Below are 22560 nucleotides of genomic sequence, written 5' to 3' on the forward strand. Positions count from 1 at the left end.
GGGTTGGTAGCCTAACACTCCATTTGTAAGGAATTTTGGTACTCCTTTTGTAGAGATATGAGATTTAATTATCCATGCTATCCCATGGTTACTCTGTTATTCATCCTAAGGCTTCCAACTGCTTTAAGAAGCAGTGTCTGGGGTTAGAAGAATTGCCTAAAGGTAAACAGTGGGTAAAAATTCCAGAACTAAAAGCAGAGGTACAAGCAGAAATAAAGACCTGTTATTTGCATTCATGAACTTTGAAAACTACATGACTGTAGCTGAATAATACTGATTTCAGAAGCTCCCTTTACAGAAGAGCTAATAATGATTACAATTAAAGAGTTGTCCCTATGTGGAGACTCACTGTGTTTGTCTTTTTTACCCTTTGTGTCAGTCTTTGGGTGCAGAACAGTTTGGGGTTTTTTTCTTTCTTTGGCAATCACCTGCATGTTACCTAAGGAAATCAGTGTCTAGTTTTATTTAAACTGTTTTGTTTATATAAAAAAGGAGGAAAAGACAATAGATATTTGATATCTCCATCACTGCTACCCTCCTCTGGATCATCTGAGGGATCTGGGTAGATATGAATCCCTGAAGCCACATGAAACTTCTTACATGTAGTTCAAGAAGTTAAACTAGTCCAACATCAACTTAAAAAGGTGGCCCATGAGTCTTCAGAGCTGGTTTCAACAGCCAGTATCTTGATATCTGAAGTGTTCTACACCAGGAATAGAATGAAGTGAGTAGCAACACCATTTCCCTTTTTCAGATTTTGCAAGATTATCCTGTCATTTACTTAGATTGCACAATTGTGAATATGGAAAAAAAACTATTTGAAAATCTGTTACTTCCATTAAAAAGCTCCAGTTTGTGTCCCAGCTCATTTTGAATGGAGATTTATTCTTCAAGTATGGCTGTTAAAGAACAAACAATTAGATTGGAAAAGGCCTCTGAGATTGAATCCACCCTATGGCTGAACACCACAATGTCAGCTGGACCTTGGCACCAAGTTCCACATCCAGTCTTTCTTTAAACACCTTCAGGGACAGTGACTCCACTCCCTGGGCAGCCTTTTTTGGTGTCTGATCACAGTGGCTGAGAAGAAATTCTTTCTAAAGTCAAGCCTAAACCTGCTCCAGCCCCTCAATGTCCTTCCTGGATTGGGGAGCCCAGAACTGGACATGCAATTCCTGATATTCAGTTGAACTGGATTCTGAAAAGAAATGTAAAGGTTTTTAGAAGAATTTGCTGACTTTTGCCTGATCAACATTGGATATAGCCAAAATGTAATGATTCTAATACATGGCAAATGAGATACTTAACAACCACACACTTTAAGTCTTCCTTTATTTTGTAAAAGGACTCTAAGGATCCCATAGTGTGTAGTCACTGCCAAAGGGGAGTTTCACCAGCTAAAGCACTGAAGTCAGCCAAAACTATTTTTTAATGATCAGTTACACAACCTCTCTCATGTCTTTGCCAATGTTGAGGGTGTGGTAAAAAAAAAAGGTGTGGAGCCACAGAATATTTTCTGCATTCCTATCCAAAAGTATTTTTTTCTGTATTCAGGTTGAAACTGAACATTTCATTTGCATCTCAAGGACCTTGTTGGATGTTCTGTCTAGTTTCTTTGGGTTTACAAAATGATGAGTGGTGGGAAAGATTTTGATGCCTTTTATAGTATCTGTTCACTGCTTGCAACAAAGTTCAGAGTAGAATACTGTATAAATATATTTGGTTTACTGAGGTTTCTGCAACAAAGGAGTTGGAACAATATTTATTGTTTTATTTTAACTTGTAAGTTAAAATGACTAAATTTAATATGTTTAAAAATACTTTTGGACACATATATAACTATATACAAGGACACAAACCCAAGCTTTATTAGATTAATTTCTTGTTAGGCAAAATGCCTGAAAGGAGCAGGATGAAAGGTGAGGGAAATGTATTTTGCTGCTGATGTTCCCTTATGTTCCATAGGCCTAGAGCTGAAAACCAAAAGCCACTTGCATATAAACTCCAGCAGCTGTGACTGTGTGGCTCAGATAAGGAGATCTGTGCTAGGTAAAACTTTATAGATCAGGTGTACATGCCAAATCAAACAATACACACACGTACCTATGCATGGAAATGTATGTGTGCTCACTTTCTTCTCATCTGTTAGGAGTTAAATGGAGCTTGTACATACTATTGAAAACATCTTCTGGAGAAAGAATTATAGACATTTTTTTCACAGACTTGTAATTCCTTTTCTCAACATTCCTTTTCCCTGCCATCTTCTAAGTAATGTTATTCTCTGTATTAAATACAGGAAAGTAAGAGGTAGAGAGATTGATGTTGAGAGTATCCTTTAGTTGTGTATGTCCAAACTAAAGTACCTAGGGTAACATTGTTAGTCATTGTAAAGTCCCTGATATATTCAGGGTGCAATTTTTGCTCACTTTAGTTGCAGCTGTGCACTCAAATCTTGTAAACCAAGCCCCAGTGTCTCAAACACCAGGGAAGTTAAGGAGCATGTGGTTATTGATGCTCTGGAAAGATTTGGCTGAGTGACTTGCCTCAGGAGGTCTTTGGCAGAGACAACAACAGACTCCAGATTCTCTAGGGTTGGTTTTGGGTACCTTAGCTGGGAAACTGTCCTGTCTTTTTATTGCTTCACTCATTTCTGCTGTAAACTCTCAACTTCTTAAGCTAATTGACTAATCTTTTAAGCTTCAGTATTAAAATGTATGAGAACTATTAAAAAGTCAGTGGTTATTGAACACCATGGATTATATTCTGCCATGTGTGATCCATTTTTGTGGTCAGAAACAGATTTTTTTCAGTGAATCCTTCTTTTAGGATTTGATAACTTGTTTTATTTGGTTTGTGTCCACTACTGGACTAATAAGTAAAGTTACTGCATGTGTACTGTGGCACAATGACAAAATCAGAATGCAGAAGCTTATCTTCAGTCAGTCACAGGGGACTTTGTATTGTGGGAACTTCTGTACAACTGTGTTTCCATTCTTCTAGACAAGCTTCTTTTTCTTTATTCTCAGCTTTTTCCAGAAATTCACAACCCATTTCCAGCTCCTTTTCCCTAATCTCTGTAGCTTAATGTTGCTGATAAGACTTACATATTCTTAATCAGGAGTTTAAACATGATCAAATTTGAGAAAGCATAATGAAATATTCAGTGGATTCAAAGGTAATGAATAAGAAGGTGATATGAGTGTGGTTAAGAAGTCTTCGAATGATGTGGTTATTAAGAGAAAGGTATTGTTCCTTCAGAGATTGAGGAGATGGATATCTGAATGTAAAACACTACAAATGTAGGGACTAGAAGGCACTGAATGCCCTGGAAGACAGAGCAAGGACAGGCAGATTGAAAGGAAAGACAAAAGAAATGCAAGTAAATAAGCATAATAAGCGAAATGCTATAGGGTATTTACTTCTAGAAATATAATTCTGTAATACAATGCAGTAAATAGTAACAGTAAGAAGTTGGTTTACTGAAACATGTGGCCACAACTAGTAAGTGGGACTTAAAAGAAATAAACATTTTCTATATCATAGGGAAGAATCTGCAAAATTGGAATTCACATATGTTAATTTTAAGATCCAAAAGAGGCCACTTCAATTTTTGATAAAATTGCCCCACTCTCCTCCTGTTTTTTGAGGGGCTTGAGGTTTTGCAGAGGTGTTTTGGATTTTGGTTTTTTTTTCCTTTGTATGGCAAATATGTCTGAATATAGAGTATTTCATTCCAGGTTTTGTTGACAAGAATCTTGTTTAACCAGTTTTGTCTGTTTTGTGCTCTGTATGTTTATGTGCATAATCTCCTTTAAACTTTCTGAAGAGACTCATCCACAATTCTTTGAACTAAAGTTCTTATATTAACAATGTCTGTTAATGTTTTATATTCAACTTAAATCATTACTTTCTGACCTTTACCTAGTTCTGTTATCATGGGTTAAATTATATAAACTTAGTTAAAATAATTGCCAAAACTTTTCCAACATCCCCAAATAAATAAATGTAAAGGATTTATGAATGGGCACCAACAGGAGTCATTAATTGATGTCATGTCATTAAGCCTTGAGGACCATGAGTTAACTCACTCTGTTTATGTGCAGCACCATTGCAAATAAGTCACATGTGGACTGAGGGAAATGGATCCACAGCACAACCTCTCCCCAACTGGCTTTTCCTCACTTGTACTATTACCCCTTCAGTGTTCAGTTTTCCTTCTTCTTTCATCCTCATCACTGTAACCCATTAATTGAATGCATTTGCAACAGCTGTCAACTCCCTGTTTCGAATGTGTAAGCCAGTCCCTGAATTTTCAGTGAAAATATGCATCCCTGCTCATGTAGGCAGAACCCCAGAGATTACCCCTGGCTGTTGGCAAATACTGTAGGACAGTTTCAACTGTCCTTGTTGTTGCCACTTTCAGTTTTAACCTGTGAAGCACAGCAATTGCCATTCAGACTTTATCAATATACATAGAAATTCCACTGTCATTTCAGTGCAGTGTTTTTCATATCTTTTACTTCCATGTTTTGTTAGGGAAATTCTTTGCAGGGTATAGTGAGCCATCCCTAATGACAATGTAGAATTGTACCTGTGGTCTGTACATGGTATTTTGCCTGGCAGCTGGGTGGGACTGCAGGAGCCCCCTGCCTGTGTGCAGGGGTTCCATGGCAAAGGACACAGCAATCCCTCTGTGCGTCAGCAGTGCCCTGTATGGCCTGATAGCTGAACCTTATGTAAGTGTTCAATATATGGACAGGGATCTCTCTCCACCAGGTTCTCCCCTAATGGTGTTGCTACAAGGTCTGTCAGAGCTGCATTTCAGTGCTTGTGTGCTCTGTGTATGCTCTCCAGTGATCCCCAGGCTTTTTGCTGTCATGTTCATGTGTCTTCCCAAGAGCAGGCCTGGAGGGGAGGTAGAAGGTAATGTGGGGTGCCAGAGAGGACTAACAATGGAGAATACAAGGCAAGAGCTGTGGAGACTTTTGATACTTAAACTTTCTGTGGTAATATGCTATAGGACATGGCATACGTTGCCATAAGCTCTTATAATCCAGAAACTTCATTTGTGCCAGTGAAGAAGCTCTGCATGAAATTCTCAGTGCTCTAGGGAAAAAAGGAATAAAAGCTTTTTACTGTCTAAACCCAGCTGTGTAATTTGACTCTTGGAGAAATGATACTATGTGTGCTTTTTCTTATACAAGAAACATCTAAACTGTATTTGTATGGCTTGACTTTGTTTAAACTTCACTATCAAATTGAAGATACTTCTGGATTGTTTTGTCTAGTATTCTCAGGGTGATCTTCCATGCCCTATGTGTGTAGTACAATTGTGTAAGGGAAACTGATAAGATAGATATTCCTGTGTTTCTTTTCAGTCTTGTCTGAAACAACTTGAAAATATGTTGAAACAATGTGTACAGTGAAACCAGTTGTGAAGAAAATTCTTTGTACTCTCCCCAGATTATAAGTAAAAGTGTTCACTCTCCAACTCCAATACAGTGCAGCTCTCCATATATACCAAGAGAGTTTTCTACCATCTTGTAAAAGTATGTGTGTGTGAAAGAAAGGAATTTTGTCCTTAATATGTTAGAGAATTTGCTTTGGCAGGTGTAACCTTTGTAATGATGCCAAGGTCATTAGAGACCTGTGAAGATCTGCTGGCTAAGTGCTGGTCACTCAATCAGCTGGAACTTTAGCAAGGTTTTATTTATATATCCAATTTATTTCCAAGATTTTAAATTAGGTTAATAAAGACAATACTTGCAACTTGCTCCTTATGCTTCTCTATATTTTACATGTATTCACCTAACTTCTTGCTAACTTTCTGAAATTTATAGTGAAAAAGGATAGCAAATAATAGTTTAGTTTAATGTTAGTGTCTGTATCCTAAGATACATACTACAAAAAGCAGGCTGGAGCAAATCTCTAGATATGATGGCATCAGTGTAATCTGAACTTAATTTTGAACTTCTTAGGTTAAATAATATATATAGAGATATTACTTCTGTGTTTATATATGTGTATGGATCTCTGGGGGGTTGTTTGCTTTTGTGCATGTGTGCATCCACTTTTAGGTAAATACTGCTTCCTGTGTTGGGGAAGTAGAGCAAACCATGGTTGATGTAGTGGAATCTCCAGGTCTGATGTGGGTCTACTGCAGTCCTCTCTTACTGTGCAGCCCCATGTAGGCAGTTGGATGAAAAAGAACAGACAAATCAACATTCCTTTCCCTGAACTCCCCAGCGTGCCTCAGCTGCTTTCACTCAGCTCCAGAAAGGAGAAATGAGACTAAAAGGAGCCACTGGTGGAGTGCTTGCTAATTAGTAAAACTTTGCTGCTTGCAGAAAGCAAAAATTAAAGGAATATATAAATGCTATTGAAATTCCAGAACATGAAAACCTAAAACATCAACAGAGATTTATTTCAGAGCTTTTAACCAGTCATGTATTTAGAAGAACAAGTTTTTTCAGGATTTTCAAAAGACCAGAACTTGTCAGCCTGCTTATGCTGCCAGTTTTTGTATAATAAGTTCATTGACCCTGTAGACAGTCTGAGTGTTTTCTGAGTTACTGCTTTATCTAATTTGCATGATTTTAAAGCTGCTGCTTGCTAGAAAACAGTCTAGTGAGGGCATTCTTTGTAAACACCCTTTTATATAACTTTGCTTATTCCTTTTGGGTAAGGAGAGGGGAAGATCAGGAGCAACAATCAAAAATAGTGTAAATGAAAAGTGATTTTCATGCTTTCATAAATATTTCACAAAATAGTTTCTGACTAGTTTGATAGGATTTCTTTTGTTCTCACCAAGATAAACACAATTTCACACGCAAAAAAATGTTGTGCTTCAGTAATGAATGTGTAATTACTTATTGTTACCAGATAATGTAGAGGCTAACGGTATAAAAGGATTTGAGAAGGATTAGAGAAATTAATGGATGATACATTCATGGAAGAAAACCAGTGAGAGCTGGGAGTGTATGATGAATGGCTTGCCTCATAGTTGTTCTTCCTCTTGTTGCCTGTAAGCATCAGCCATGGCCATGAGAGAGAATCCTGGTCTAGATTGATTCCTGTTTGCTCTGATGTTCTTGCTGTTTTTTGAGGTCTTGGTGTGGAAGACAGTGGTGCTGCACTTGGGAACCAGATCTTTGTACAGAATAGTGTTTTATATCAGCCCCTGAATACCCACAAACAAGAACCACCCATTATATCCTGGGTTCTTTTATGTTCTTTGGAGGGGATTCTGAATGAAAAGTCAGTGAAGAGCAAAGATGAAATCCTTCCTGCTCTTTACAGAATTAAATGTTTGAATGCATACTTGGTCTGTGTTACAAGAGTATAGATAATATAACAATATAGACAGATACTTCCACTCATGGTTTCCACAGTAAATGGTAGGGTGTTTTAGAGGATAAGTGGTAAGGTGATGATTAGCTCTGAAAAGTAACATGTTGCAGCCAGCTGTCCTGCAAAACAAGTAAAAAATCCAGTGCTTTAAGTGATGCATTGTTCATTATTATAACTTGTGTTTGTGTTATGTATAGATTTGAGTTTCTGAAAAAAAAAGTGTGTATTTTTGAATACAAGCTGAACTTGGTATTCAGTACAAGTGGAACCACCACTGTTTATTTAGTGTAAAGATCTCTGTATATTATCTGTCATTTACTCTGCAGCCCTGCCACTAGCTGCATGGATGTGGTGTGTTGCATGTTAGTGCTTGGAATAATCAGTGGGGTGATGCTGCCTAAATTTTGTGTTGTTGTGGAAGACACTTTTCATAAATATGTTCTTCTTTAAAGATCCATATGGCTTTTTCTATCTGTTAATTTTTTTAGTTTACTTGGAATTACCTAACAATGGGATTTGGTAATGAGATTTTTTAGGGCAATAAAGAGGAAGATGTTAAGGTGAAAATGTGAGATGACAAGCATGAGACTGTTCAGGTGTCATACATTACTTTATCTGTTCATGTGCACAAGGAGAAAAAATGCTAAATATTGAAGTCTCAGTTGATATTTTAATGTTATATCCTAGCTGTATTTGCTGTGATGCCTTTTGGAACTCCTGTTGGAAAACAGCATCAATTATTTTTTTTTTTAAACACGACATAATTTGTCTTCACTAGAGTGCTGCTGTCCTTGCAAGTGAAAAAAATGCTGCACAAGAGGAGCGAAATAGTGTAGAAAATCAAGTCAAAGAGCTGATCGAGGAAAATAAACAATTGAAGAGAACACTTGCTGAGCTAGAGAGGAAAATTGAGGAGCTGCACAAACAAATTGATAATATGAAAGTAGAAGAAAATTCAGTGAAGGAAAAATTAAAGACATGTGAGGTAAGTTAGAAAACAAGCCCCTTAAGGAGTCTTCCTCTTTGCAATGTATTCATTGTAGAATAAAAACTGACCAAGGGGAGGATGGACAATGCCCTAGAAAAGGGTAAGGAAAACCCTGACTTATGTAGGAAAGATTTTCCCATCGAAAAGCAGAGTAAAACCAAGTGACACTCTGGGATTGGGGAAATCGGTAACAGGCCAGAGTGAAAGGACTTCACAGCCTTTACTTGTCAGATTAAAGGCCTGGCCACTGTTTCTGAATGTATCAAATTGCATCATTGCAGGAAGAGAAGCAACAATTAGAAGAAGCGTTGAAACATGCTGAAAAGGAGGGAAAAGAATTGTTAGGGTTAAAAGCAGCTTTGGAAAGCCAGCTTGAAGATTTGCAGGTAAGAACAAGAAGAATTTGGGTAATTTAAATTTTAAATTTTCTGTTTACCTGAGTCACTATTGCTTTCTGTAGAGTTACATCTCATTCTTTTTGAAGTAGACTTCATTGTAAAGGTTAGGCCTCACTTCAGTGTTCAAATGTGGAATGAAACCATAGCATGCATCAAATTAAAATGGTTTCCTTGATGAAGGTTTGTTTTTTTTCTATTTCCATGGATCTAGCAAAATTTTGGGGAAATTAATTGCCAAATAAATAAACTACCTCAGGTTTCACAAATCTATTATTTTCAATGATCATGCAACTCATGAAGGTATTTACATGTGGAAGAATAAAAAGCTGTACTTGAATATATGTGGAAAAATATCAGGATGTTTGCTTCTGTATTTTTATGAGCCTGTCTTATTTGCAATTGTTGTATGGAACTGGAATATTTAATCACAAAACCAGAGACATTTTACATGTATCACTAGGATTTGCAGCCTCTTAAATTCTGAATGAAATCCTCTTTTCACCTTGCTCCTTAGTCCACCCAGTATCCAGGAAAGGTTATGCTTTCTCTCAGATTAGCCCAGAAATTAAATATGTGAGGAATGCATCTACTTCAAAGCAATGGAGAGAGAAGTTGGCAGTGTTGTGTATGAGTCAAGATTGGGTGATTCAGCTGACATGAAAATTCAGATCTATTTATTAATGAGGGGAATGGGTATAAATCTTGAAACTGTTCTTATTTATCTCATATTTTGTGTCTGCAAAAGCTACAAGCTTAACTTTTTCTTCTCTGTGATTCACCTTTTACATGAACCAAAGGATTGATTTCAACAGTATCCGTTTAGAATTCTCTTAGTTTTGCTTCTAGAAGCTAAAGTTTCAAGGGATTCTATCAAACAAGTCAGACTCAAAAGTGAGGTACATGTAAATTGCTAGTGCCATTTTTTTAATTGAATGAATGTTTTCCCCTATTGTCTTCAATATAAATTTTACATTTCTGTTTTGAAAACCTGAAAATGAAACTTGTCTCTAAGTAGATTAAAAGCCAAGGAAAGACTGTGTTAACCAGAATGTTCTCATGATTCATTTAATTATGGTAAAAAGAAAAAATAATGACAGCAAGAAAATACTTCTATGTCTTTAAAATTTAATGCACTTCAAGAATACAAGGTTTGAACAATATGGGTGAGTTTTGTTTTCACAAAATGATGTTTTTAAGCTGATGTTTCTTGTAACTTCATGAATAAGTGTTTCCTCTAAGGCATTTGGTCAGGCTTGGTTTTTGGTTGTCTTAATTTTTATATTTTTTTTTCATTTTAAATCTGTCTACCTGCTCTCCCTCACTGTTTCTCCTTGTTTGCTTGTCTGTATCACTGATAAGCTGCACAATCACTGTAGGGGTGCATTGCTCACCACTGGCTTGCATTTAGCACACTCCCCTAAGAACTCCCTTCTGTCACAGTCTGACTTGACCTTGCTGTGTAACATGGATCAATGCACCATACACATCTCTTGCATCTTGATTAGCTTTGGGGCAAGATGTTTGAAAAGTGTGGGGGTTTTTTTTCTGTTTATGCATCCTTCAGGGCATTGTGCCAAATAAGCTGCCTCCAAGCAGGGTCTCCAAATGAAAGAATTCTAGGGAAGGTGACAGGAGAGTCTGTCCTGACATTTTATTCACAACTTATGTCTTAATTCTGGCACCCTAAATTTAATCCTTTTTCTGATTCTGCACTCTTGTCCACCGGATATGAGCACTAACAGACCTCAGGATGTAATCAGTGGGCCTTTTGTTTAGAACAATTCAGCCTTTCTGTCTTTAGAGTTGTTCTAATGAATAATGTTGTGCAGTAGGTTGATTTGGCCTTGTGTTACCATTGACAATTGAGACGACAAACTCTGGCACTGTAATGATGTGTATCCCAGTGGAAATGTAATTCCTGACTGGCCCATCTTGCTTTTTTACATAACACAAATTGCTGGTAATGGTGGTCTAGTATAAGAAAGACAATGACAATACCAATAGAACTGTAACAGTTACTGAAAACAGCCAAATCTATTCCTCCTCCATTCTGGATTTCTAGTCAGAAAAGTTAAAGCTGGTATGCACTTAATTGTAACAGACAGTTTGCATTAGTGCTTTCAGCTAAAATCATCCTCTATATTGAAACTTTGTTTATGGATGCACAAGTGAGGAGTATTTCTGTAACCTCTGTTTTAGGGTAGCAACCTCTGTGTAGGGCAGTATTTCAGGAAATGAAATACATCTCAACATTTTTGTACCATTGAGAAGGGAAATGACCTAATTATTATGCCCTTTAACCCTAGCATATATGGTACTGTGATGTGTTAAAAACTAATAATTATACCAACATTCTGGATGGCAGCGTCAAGTAATCTGTGCTTTTTAAATGAAACAATCAGAAGATGGGATCCTTTCAATGGGTGGAGAAACAGGAAGTTTATATTCTCATTGTGGTAGATAATGGTAGGCATCTAGAATTAGCATTGCAGAGCATTGTAAGTTGAAATACATTCTTAATTTTCAGTTATCAGCTGAGATGAATTACTGATTTTGTAAAGAGAACATTCAGCTAGTATTGTTTGGAAAAAATAGAGAAATATCAGAATAATCTTTTAGGTTAGCGTGAAAACAAATTACTCCTTTTCATTTCCCCCTTTTGTTCTCTTTTCATATAATAACACTTTAGCTTCTTCCCAAAGTAATTAATTGCCACTAAAGATTGGCTTTAAATTGGCAACTGACAGGCTGTTGGACTGACTTGTAGTTACACTGTGACAGGCCAGCCAATTCCACTGAAAATGCTCAAGGACTTTTGTACATGAAGGGCACTCAAATGAGAGATTTTACTTAAATTGACCATTGAATTGTCCTATAGGGCATCCAGATTTCAAATACTGAAATTCAGTATAGTGTACTGAACAGGCAGACACTGAGGAAACTGCAGCATTTGGAGAGTTGGCAGCAACATTCCCATTGCATCATGGTTTTAATACTTGAGTTAAGAAAAGAGGTATAAATGGACACTAGTTTTTTCTAGCATGACATACCAGTGTTTGTCCTATGCTAGCTAGCAAAGTGTAAAACCTGAAATTTGGCTTAATTTTACAGCAGCTGCTGGTATTACTGTGATAAGTAACATACCTTTAAGGCATTAGAAATGATGGTCTACATTTCATTACATGTATTTTTTAATCTACTGCAGGAGAACATCCGTTGCATTTCTCAGGAACGACAGCAGTTAAGTCAGCAATTAAAAGATGAAACTCAGCAGAAGGAGCAGTTAAAGCAGATAAAGAATGAAATGGAGAATGAAAGATTGCAACTGAACAAGACTGTTGAGAAGTTACAGGAGGAGGTATGAGTTCATGCCCAAGAGGCTGCAGAGATCTGAATATTTAACAGATAGAACTAAATGAACTGACAAATTATAAAGAATTATATATTTTTAAATGTGTAAAAGAAAGTAAAATGAAAAGTTTAGTATTAGCTTCTTCAACCTAGAGGTCTTATTAAAAGCTTTCAGGGCTGGAACAATGATTGGAACGCCACTATTACAAAATGGCATTGTAAACCAGTTCTGTACAAACCAGATCCCAAATCTGAGTTCAGTCCTCATGTAAAGCAAAGTGATATTTCAGAGTTTTACAGCTGATTCTTAAAATGTCTGCATCAGATTTATTGTGCCATCTGTGTGTAAACCTTACAGTAATACTGACATACTGAAGTGTGACTGTGCAGTTCATTGTGTCACTCAGCTGGAAGAACTGCTGACAGACAAAAAGAGAATAGTCTTGCCACACATGCTATTAGAAATTAACTTTACTGTTTTGTGTTTTCCCACTTCTGCATAGAAATTCATTTATTTGGGAAAGTTTGATAAATTTTCTGTTTGAAAATACTGAGCTGATTACTGAAGCTGGAGGAAAAAAACCATTTGTTTTATTAAGCACAACAGAACCTTTTGTATATGTATTTTTTGCCCAGATGTCTGAAATGGTGGCGATTTCAAGAACATCAACTCTGGAACTTCAGAGCCAGCTTGATGAATACAAAGAGAAAAATCGCAGGGAGTTTGTAGATCTCCAGAGGCAATTAAAGGAGAAAAACATTGAGGTAGAAAAATCACGCCTGATGAACATAAGAATGCAAGATGAGGTAATGACTCATAAATTCAGTGAGAAATTCTCAACTTTGACCTAGAATTCAGTGCAGATAGTTTTCACAATAATGAATGTTTGCTATCATGCTTTTGTGTACCCTCATGTACATCATGAGAGGTTGATCTCAGCGTGCTTTTGGGTTTGATTTTCTATGGTGGTGATCAGCATGTTATTTCTGCTGGGGAAATGGGGGTTCCTGTTTAGGACAGATAAATGCAGTGTTTGTCAAATGAATGCACCTTAAGTGAAATGACAAGGATTCCATTGATGATGATCTGCTGCTCTTTAATGCCTGCTACTGAAGGCATTGAGAATTTACAAATATTTTTTATTAGGGAAAAAAACCCACCAGTTATTTAGGAAAAACAAACACCCATACAAACATACATTCTCCTCTTCTTTCATATGAGCCAAGGTGGAGCTTTAAATCACAAAGGTTTCTGTGCAACCAAGAATTAACCAGTCTTGAGTGTCTTCCTCATAGCGTGTAAATTTTGTAATAAAGACAATCCAGTCTTTTAAAAATCTGCATATTCCTGCTCTCCAGTTGGAAAAAATTACGAGAATACTTTGGTCACAGATGTTTTCTCTGTATGAAATATTTTCATAGTAGGATTTTTCCAGTTTAGAACTCTTATATTGCCTTTGTTTTAAATTAAATTTAAAAGAACAACAATAGAAGAGTAGTTCCTGTATATTGTTGTGTCTTCCTTCTATATTTATTTCATTCATGGATGGAGAGCCTTTGTAAAGGGATGAAGACTCATGATGAAAAATGCAAGATAAAACAATGATTTTGAGAACATAGCTCTTGAGCTGAATGAAGTTGTATGTAGATATCTACACTAATACATGCATCAAATATGTAAATGTATGTTTACACAGTGTAAGCACACTGTGTTTGCAGTTATCTCATTATAAGTCATAATCCAAGTTTATTTTCTTGGTGCCATCTGGTGGATAAAACAAAAATTACTGTGAAAAGCCAGTAACTCAATGGAATTCCTGTCATGCTTCCAGATCTGTGTGTTTGCAGTGAGTTCCCTTTGCTGCCATCCCTTGTTTATAGCAAGCACAGTCTTAGTGAATTCCCCTGATCTTATTGCTTCAGATGCGTCTGATGGAAGAGAACCTGAGGGACCACCAGAGAGCCCAGGATGAGGCAATAACAAAAACTCAGCTACTGGAACAGACTGTGAAGAGCTTGGAGTATGAACTGGAAGCCAAAAACCACTTGAAAGATGATCGGGCAAGACAAATCAAACTAATGGAGGTAAAAGACATTTCTTAAGGCTTTGTTTCTTTTTTGAAGAGATGAAAATAATTTTGTTTCACTTGGATTTTGCTTGGAAGGAATTGGCATAGTTTCATGTTTTTGAAAATCCTTGTAGTATTACTGCAGAAATTAATGTGGTATATTTTAAAGGTAATTTGTTAGCAAATCTGTTGTAACATGATATGTTCTAAATTAGAATTTTCTCTCATACTTTTAATTAACTTCTTTTTAATTAATTTTATCTAGCACTTATCATACAGATTTGCATGATTTTAATTTCTAGGCCCATCATTCAGAACTTCAAAAGTATTTAGAAATGTAAGTTTTGTTTGGTCTTTGATATGGGTTCATTTCAGGAGTCTGAATAACATTGTGTCTCTAACTTGTTACAGGGCTGCATAACTGTTCAGTTCAACTAGGCTGTCATTTGACTTTCTTAAGCAAACATCTCTATGTCATTGTACTCAGATAAAAAGAAATTTGTCTTCCAAATGTATAATGTAACACACTCAAAAAAAGTCTCTAGAAACATTGCAGAATTTATCTTATATTCTTGAAATTGTTGAGAATGATGTAAAAAAAGGAAACAAAACCTTTATTGTACTTCTGTCAAACAAATTCACTCTAAAGCCTTACCTACTTGCCATCTCTTTTGCTGTGTGTTTTAAGAGGCATTTCAGTTTCCAAGCTTAGTCTTTCAGACAGTTTGGGTCCTTGAAGCTTAAAGAAGAATGCCCTGATAGAAATCTGAAGAGGATGGAAAGCAGCGTGTTGAGGTTGCTTTTCTTTGTTCCACTTAGGACAAGTTGTCTCACCTGGAACTTGAGCTTGATGAAGAAAAGAATAACTCGGATTTGTTGTCTGAGAGGATCAGCAGGTGCAGAGAACAGGTACTTGAACAAGTTTTGCAGCTTTTGCTTAATGATTCTATGAAAAAGTGTTATTAAGATCACAATCAATATTGATCAACTAAATAATAATTAGCAATATGATTTATATGCTATACTTGAGCAGAGCATGTAAATCCAAAAAACCCAAAGTTCACAAACATGATGAAATATGCTCCCTCCACATCATGACAAACCATTTTTTCCTGTTATTCTAAGTGGAAAACAGACACAGGATATATATAAAGACTGAAGACTAGTAAGCCTGTTGTGAAGATCTCTTACATTGAAAGATCACTATTTTAATCCTACTGAAAACAAATTCAGCATAATAGACTCTTAATTTCAAAGAAGAAAGAGAAGGAGCCTTAGGAAATTGTGGAACTATTTAGTGAAATCAGCTGAACCAAGAATGCTAGCCAGTTTCAACAGAGAGGAAGCTTTATTTTCATTACAAGTGTAAAAGCTGATTAACATATATCAAAGGCAAGACAACTGGAAAGTATTTTCCACATAAAAACATCAGTCCTTTGTTCCAGAAATGTAATATAAGTTGATAGCCCAGAAAGAGGGGAAGAAGGATTTATTAATGAGGTTGTGTCTCATGGAGCAGAAAATGTAAAGATAAAGTAATACTTGCCAAGCTAAGTGAGAACTATCATAGTAACTCAAACAAGTAACAAAAAGGTTTTTGTCTGTATAAGTAGAGGGAAGAAGTTGTAGAGACTGTATGATGAGGCCTCAGTCAAGATAAAATACAATCCAGGGATGCCCTGTCAAATAAAGGAACATTTTACCTCTGTCTTCAGTAAAGCCCATGAAAGTGCAGGTGGGGGGAATTGGAGTGAGTGCATTGGAAATGAGACCATCGAGTTGGAAATTACCAAGTCTTAGGAGAATTTGGACTTCATTGGTTTGAAGACAGAGGCCTTAATAATGTTATTCAAGATATCTGAAAAAACTGAAATAAGAATCATAGGTCCTATAACAAAGATTTATAATAAACTAGTAAAGTAGAATATAGGGCCTAATTACGGCAAAAGTAGCCAGACATCCATGGCTGAGTAGTCAGGATTATGCAAATGTTGTAATAGTTCATGGAAAAAAATACAGTGACGTGGCTGTCTTGGAATATCATGGTCCAGATAATGTTCTTTGCCTTATTTTTGCTTTCTGAAAGATGTGAAACTCATTCATAACCCCTTACAGCACATCTGCTGCTGTAACTCTACACGAAGTATTACAGCTCACAATAATTTCCTAGAAGCTCAGGGGACAATTAGCATTGAGGTACCCACAATAATCTGTTCTGTTCTCATTTCTCTTTCTCCAGAAAAAAAAAACCAACAAACAACTACTGACATTCTTTTGAATAACTGTAGCTTCAGAGGCAGAACAGAAAGTAAAATCTTAGTTTCTGTGTCTTTTCAGTGAAATTGTGTGTTCCACTGAGACAGCTGGAGAGTTTAAAATGAGGGGGAGCTCAGCTTTCTCTCACACATCCTTGAAGCACCAAGGCACCATTACTTCTTTGTTTGAACTCTGGCTACTGAGACTCTATTTGATTGTAATAAAAACTTTCTGCTATTGTTCTGTTGATATTGTTCAGACTCTGAGCCAGTGGGTGAAATAGAATATAAAGGACCTGTAATGATGTGGGGTCATGCTGTTGTTAAATCAGGAAGCCTTTAATACTGGAGTCTGTGCCTGTGTTGTAAAGCTGGGATAAAAGTACTTTAGTCATAGCTGCCATGGAAGTTAATTTGCTAACTGAATGGAAACCTAAAATACAGTTTGGTGACTAAAATGTTACATAATGGGTAAAAGACATGTTTATTTTGAGGTCTGGAATTTCTCATTTCACACATGAGTTATAAAGGTTGCTTTGTTTTGATTTTATGCCAGAATGGCTAAGTAGTCAAATTACTAAAGAGTATTTCAGGGTCTGCTAAGCATTTATAATGACATGAGAAATTATAGTGGATTTATTTTGGTAATATTTGTATTCCTCTACATTTTAAAAACTATTATTATAAATATGTTATTTTAACATACTGATAATGAACTATAATACTGAAATTTCCAGTGAAAATGAATTTAAACAACTGGTTCTATTTTACATAAAGCTGAATGTTTGAATAAACATTGGCAAGAATAATAGTTCACATTTCACTTGCCATGAAATGTAATTCTTTTTTAATTTAAACACCCTTTTGAATCTGAATGGCTGCATGACACACTGTTCTCATCTCCTTTTGCCTTGTTCTAAGAAGTAGCACAGCAGAGTGGAAACAGAAAAAAATGTTAGGGAAAAGTGGGTCAAATCCTATTAGTTTTTAAATGATAATGTATTAGTAAATCTAGAAAGACCAAAATGCTCAAACCACACTAACACAGACACAAATGGAAAACTAGAGCACTCAGCTGCTGTTTGAGTCTAAAGAGGCCCCTGGGCAGGGACAGGCATGAGGAACAGAGACAACCAAAATTATATTTTAATAAGTGATTTTTTTTTCTATGAACAAGTGAAATGAAGTATCTCTTGCCATACTGGCTTTGCAAACATAATTGAAAAATCCTCATGATAGCCTCAATAATTCTTGTGTTCTGTGAAAATGCAAGCAAGGGTCTATTGACCTTAGAGTTGTTTCCAGTAAGTGTGAAAAATGGACTTATTAGTTTTCATGACAATTTTAGAATAAACAGATAGGGTTAAAATGACACTGACCTGCATAATCTGCTTCCTTTTGGTAAAGTGTTCCCTGTGGAGAGCTGTATACCTGCTCTTTAGCTGGCACTGACTGTGGGTAGCAAAGAAATAAAAATCTGGATATGAAGGTTGTTTTTCAATTTTGAAGCATCAAAGGGATTTTTTTTAGCTTTAACTTTCTTCTTGATTAATCATTGGATTTTTTGGTCACATACTTGGAAATTGTCTAAGGTATATATTATATACATATATATGTACACCCACACACTACTTAGGAGTTAACAGGAAACATTGGCTGTAAACCTGTGAGATGATGAACAATACTGATGGCATCTAAATTATTATTAGAAATCAAATTGCTTTCACTGAAATGAACTCAACAGCTGCTTTTAATCCTAAAGCTGGCACAAAATGATAAAGCTTTGTAAAACCTGATACATTTGCTTTTCTCAATTCTTTGTTGTTGGCATTCTTCAAATCCAGCTGTGATAAGTGTTGCCTTAAGCTGCAGAAATAGTTTATTCTTTTAACACAGTTTTGAGATATTAGACATAGGAAGGCTAGAACATGGAACATGAAGTCCCACATGGTACATACACAGAGTATGGCCATGAAACTGGTACATCTCACTGCTGTGAAATAAGTGGAACTTCAAGCACATTTGTACACACAACTGTTTTTCTCCTTTGTGCATGTTAATTATGTGTTTAAAAACTGTTGAACTGTTGAAAAACACAAGAAGAGAAAACAATTTATATCTCCTCCAGCAGAAATTCTATTTGCTGCCCTTTTCTTTTAACAAGCTCTTGTAGATATTTGCATGTAGCTTTCCGATCCTAATCAGATATAGGTATTTTTCTCTCTCCCACTACCTTTCTGTGAGGTTGCTTCTACCAAGAGTTGTCCAACAACAGTAGCAGTCATCTTGGAAATATAATAATTGTCCTCTAAATAATTCCTTAGTTTGAATCTTGGGAAGGCTGCACAAATTTGTTACAGCCTCTGAGCACAGTAAGAGCACAGTGGAACCTCAGAGTGGTCCATTAAGCAAGTTCCTACATAAAACAAAACCCCTTTCTTCAGTTAGCAGCTACATTTTTAATTAGTCCTTCATTTTACCACAGATTTAGCTGTATTTTTTCCTGTGTCTGTCTTGCTAAAGCAATTACAGTAGAATAAATTCTATGTAATTCCTCACATTATAATTTTATTCGTATATTTTATTAATAAATACAGCTATTGTACACATGTGATTCTAATTTGTGTCTATAAAGTAATACTTTACTATATAATATTTTACTATATAACGTATAAAACATTGTTATTATTAGGCTTCCATGTGACAATGAGAGCTTTTAAGAAATCACCCAGCTGTTGAGAACACAGCCACGTGCTGCCATTGGTATTCTAGGAGCTGGTATGACCTTAGTTTTCAGGAATGCCTTCTCCCTTCTGTCCCCATCCTGTGACATAACATATGCAATTGCATGCGTTGCTGCCATTATTTGTATTCATATATCAATTTACAAGCTCCAGAAAAAGTGCAAATTACTTCCTTTAACCATGATTAACTAAAAATGTATCATTTAATATTATGTTGTGGTTTAAAAAATAAGGCCTAGGGCAAATCTTCATCTGCTGTACTTGTTTAACCTTCACATTCTTAACATTGCTTTTGGACTTTTTATGCAAGAATTCCCAATGACATTTGAAAGTCCTTTACTGAGATAAATCTGTAACTGGGAGCTGCTTAGCTGCAATGTTGTGCTCATGCAAGTTCATATGTAACTGATGCAAAGCAGAAAAGAGTGCTGTGGCCACTGAAATCTTTATCAGTCTTTTTTTTGCAGGGACAGTAATTGATACAGATATTCACTGTGTTCCTCAGATGATATCTATCATAAAAAGTCCTGTACAGTGTAAACCACGAATGCTGTGGTAACATTTGCTGTGCCTGTAAAAGTATTTTTAGAGATTTGCAGGGAGTCTCAGAAAGATTGGAAGCAAGATAAGTATTTCCACACCCCTACAAACTTTGTTCTTCAGCACCAAAGTTTCAGTAGCAGCTGTTAGATAGTTTGGAGTTTTTCACTAAGCTCAATTTCCTTTCCAATCAAGTCCAATAGTGAGGTAAAACAAACTAATTTTGCATTCTTATCTTGAGTCTGTATTGGTTATGTAGCTTTTTAACATCTTTACACATGGAGAATATATCTTCCTTGTGGTTGTTGAATATGGAGCAGTAATATTAACAGAAGCTGCAGAAGAGGTTGTCTTTCAACAAAACAAGCAAAACCCACCCCCTCTCTAAATCTAGAAGTTGGTGCCCCTCCAGTACAACAGACATGAAATTGATTGAAGGAGGGGAGCAATGTTTGATCCATCATGCAGCGGAGTCTGTTGAAAAAGAGCTTTTACTACTCCCATGCATACAGAAAACTGCAATTCCCTGTGGAGTGTTTCACTGAGTTCTGGGCACTTGTTTGCAGGTACCAGGTTGTGTTTAATAAAGAGAAACTTTACTAAGACTAGTCAGCAGCTTAAAAGTAAGGTACTGTTTCAGAGGTTCAGACTTAAGTATGAAGAAAACTGGAAAAGATGTTTGAAGATGGATGTGATGTTCCAGAACTCTGTTCTGCCATGTGATTTGTCTTTTATAGAACAGCTTAGAGTTGAGTTCCTTGCTACAGAATGTATATGGTAAACATCAACAATATCCAGTGTAGGTGTGAAATGCCTAGAATGAATCCTGGGAATAACATGGACTGCTTGAAGCAGAAAGTTTTGTCCAAGATTGTAGCTGTAAAGCTCATCTGAAATCACGTGTATGTCTTGAATTATGAGAAAGAACACATTGCCTATTGCACAGGTATATGTAGTTTATATATATACATACACACAGTATAATATAGATAAATATAATTTAAGTCTCTCATTAAAATTTCTGTCTTCTTTCTCTAATAGATTGAACAAATGAGGACAGAGCTACTTCAGGAAAGAGCTATAAAGCAAGACTTGGAGTGTGACAAAATTTCCTTGGAAAGACAGGTAATTATGTCTGGTTGTAAATGACCACTTTCAGAGGAGCTGTTCTGCCCAGGCTGAACAGCCCTTCAGGAACACTGCTGAAGATACCATTTAAAGGAATTGTGATTTTAGTTGAGTGTTTTCTTCTGTAGTAGTAAACAATTCTTCTGCAGCTCAGTGGTCTTTGAAAGCAAGGTTACTTATCATAGCCCTTAGGTGAGATCCAGAGGAAAGATATCTCAGCAAGTCATAGTATTATTTAAAAACTCAAGAACATAAAACAGATTGTAATGGGAATTTAGAGAACGTGTTAGTACAACACACCTAATTAGGTGCCTTCAATTATGTGGCATTGATCTCAATTATTTGAGAAAAAAGAATGCCACCTACTGGTATATACTATGTACATTCTTATATTTTAGCTCTGATCTTCCTGTCATAGTCCTTTTTTCTGTGTTTGAGACCTGTGATCATGCTTTGAATTTCTGTAACAAAGAGCTTTATTTTTCTGTTCATCATGTAACTCTTTATTTGTTTGGGTATTTTTTTCTGTTAATTCTTTGACTAGGTCCCCATTGAAAACTTATATTACCTAGCTTCAGAAAAACATAAGTGTAAATCTTAGCAAAAAGTCTCCTTTTACAAATTTTTTGAGCTGTTTTTGTAGTAGGAATATCTTTGGAGAGTTAAGAAAGGCAGGGGGAAGAGAAATATTCCAGGTGCCCTGGGTTTCCACAGAAAGTTAGGGAAACACCCCAGTAATAGCTTTGATAAAGTAAAGCAGTATTGGATGTAAATAATTTCCTTGTCTACTTGTTCCAGCCATACACCAGTGATTTATAGGGCAAGAACACAGAATTTTACAAAAAAATTGGGTGTAGCATAAGACAGATCTGACAGAATATTTAAAAAAAAAATTGGCACATTAAAAAGTACTGCTGGAAGGGGCTTGCAACTACCTGAGGTTTAAGTGTCCATTTAATCCTAAAACTTGAACTAAAGCTGAACAGTAAATTCTTTCCAATAAGCCACGGTAGTAGAAAATTTGTTTGAAGTAAACTGTAAAATCTCAGTGACTTTCCAAGTTCACTAAATGCCTTACTGCTCACTGTACATACTGATACCTGTTTGCCTGGAGACATGACTTTGGTGTTGAGGTGATATTTGTCAATCTCAGTAAGTGTGTATTAACCCAGTGTGTTCCAACCACAGAACAAAGACTTGAAGAGCCGAATCCTTCACCTGGAGGGTTCTTACCGATCCAGCAAGGAGGGACTCGTTGCTCAGATGGAGGCAAGGATCACAGAGCTGGAAGAACGACTTGCAAATGAAGAGAGGTAAAACCAGTAATGCTAAGATCATATTTATGCTTGTTATTATGGCCTCTTGCTAATGTTAAATCTCTCTTACAATTAACCTGGGGTTTTTTTCACCAAATTAAAATGGTTACTGTTTCATAAAAGTATTGCAATTTTTCTTTTTTACTGCAAGCACAGTAGAAGTTTGTCATAAAATTTAAAACTGGGCACATGGTTCCATAGCTCCTTATTTTATAAAAGTCTTATATCAAGAACAGGCTTAGAAATATTAACTGTACTGTAACATCCATTTCATGTTTGCTTTTTGTTTAATCTTGGGGGAATATACTTTTGTTGCTAAATGTTGCTATGGTGTCAGAAGAAATTCTCCATAGTAATTTCTGCTTATGAATAAATTTCTCAATATGTTGCATGGAATCAGTAAATCCAAGCAGGGACCCTA

General features: G+C 36.1%; 1 protein-coding gene across 4 annotated transcripts in view; it reads left to right on the top strand.

The window, feature by feature from the left end:
- The window catches only part of CGNL1 (cingulin like 1), a 56405-nt gene that overhangs the window by 28294 nt on the left and 5551 nt on the right, over nucleotides 1-22560 (top strand). For all 4 annotated transcript variants that reach the window (XM_071441622.1, XM_071441621.1, XM_071441619.1 and 1 more), the window contains exons 9-16: nucleotides 8129-8335; nucleotides 8620-8724; nucleotides 11942-12094; nucleotides 12724-12894; nucleotides 14011-14172; nucleotides 14976-15065; nucleotides 20737-20820; nucleotides 22012-22136. In XM_071441622.1, the coding sequence (XP_071297723.1) occupies nucleotides 8129-8335; nucleotides 8620-8724; nucleotides 11942-12094; nucleotides 12724-12894; nucleotides 14011-14172; nucleotides 14976-15065; nucleotides 20737-20820; nucleotides 22012-22136 (1097 nt within the window). The remainder of the gene's footprint in view (nucleotides 1-8128; nucleotides 8336-8619; nucleotides 8725-11941; nucleotides 12095-12723; nucleotides 12895-14010; nucleotides 14173-14975; nucleotides 15066-20736; nucleotides 20821-22011; nucleotides 22137-22560) is intronic.

The sequence above is a fragment of the Agelaius tricolor genome, unplaced genomic scaffold, assembly GCF_023055355.1.
Source record: "Agelaius tricolor isolate 1412-34295 unplaced genomic scaffold, bAgeTri1.0.p SCAF_16, whole genome shotgun sequence".
NCBI classification, from domain to species: Eukaryota; Metazoa; Chordata; class Aves; order Passeriformes; family Icteridae; genus Agelaius; species Agelaius tricolor.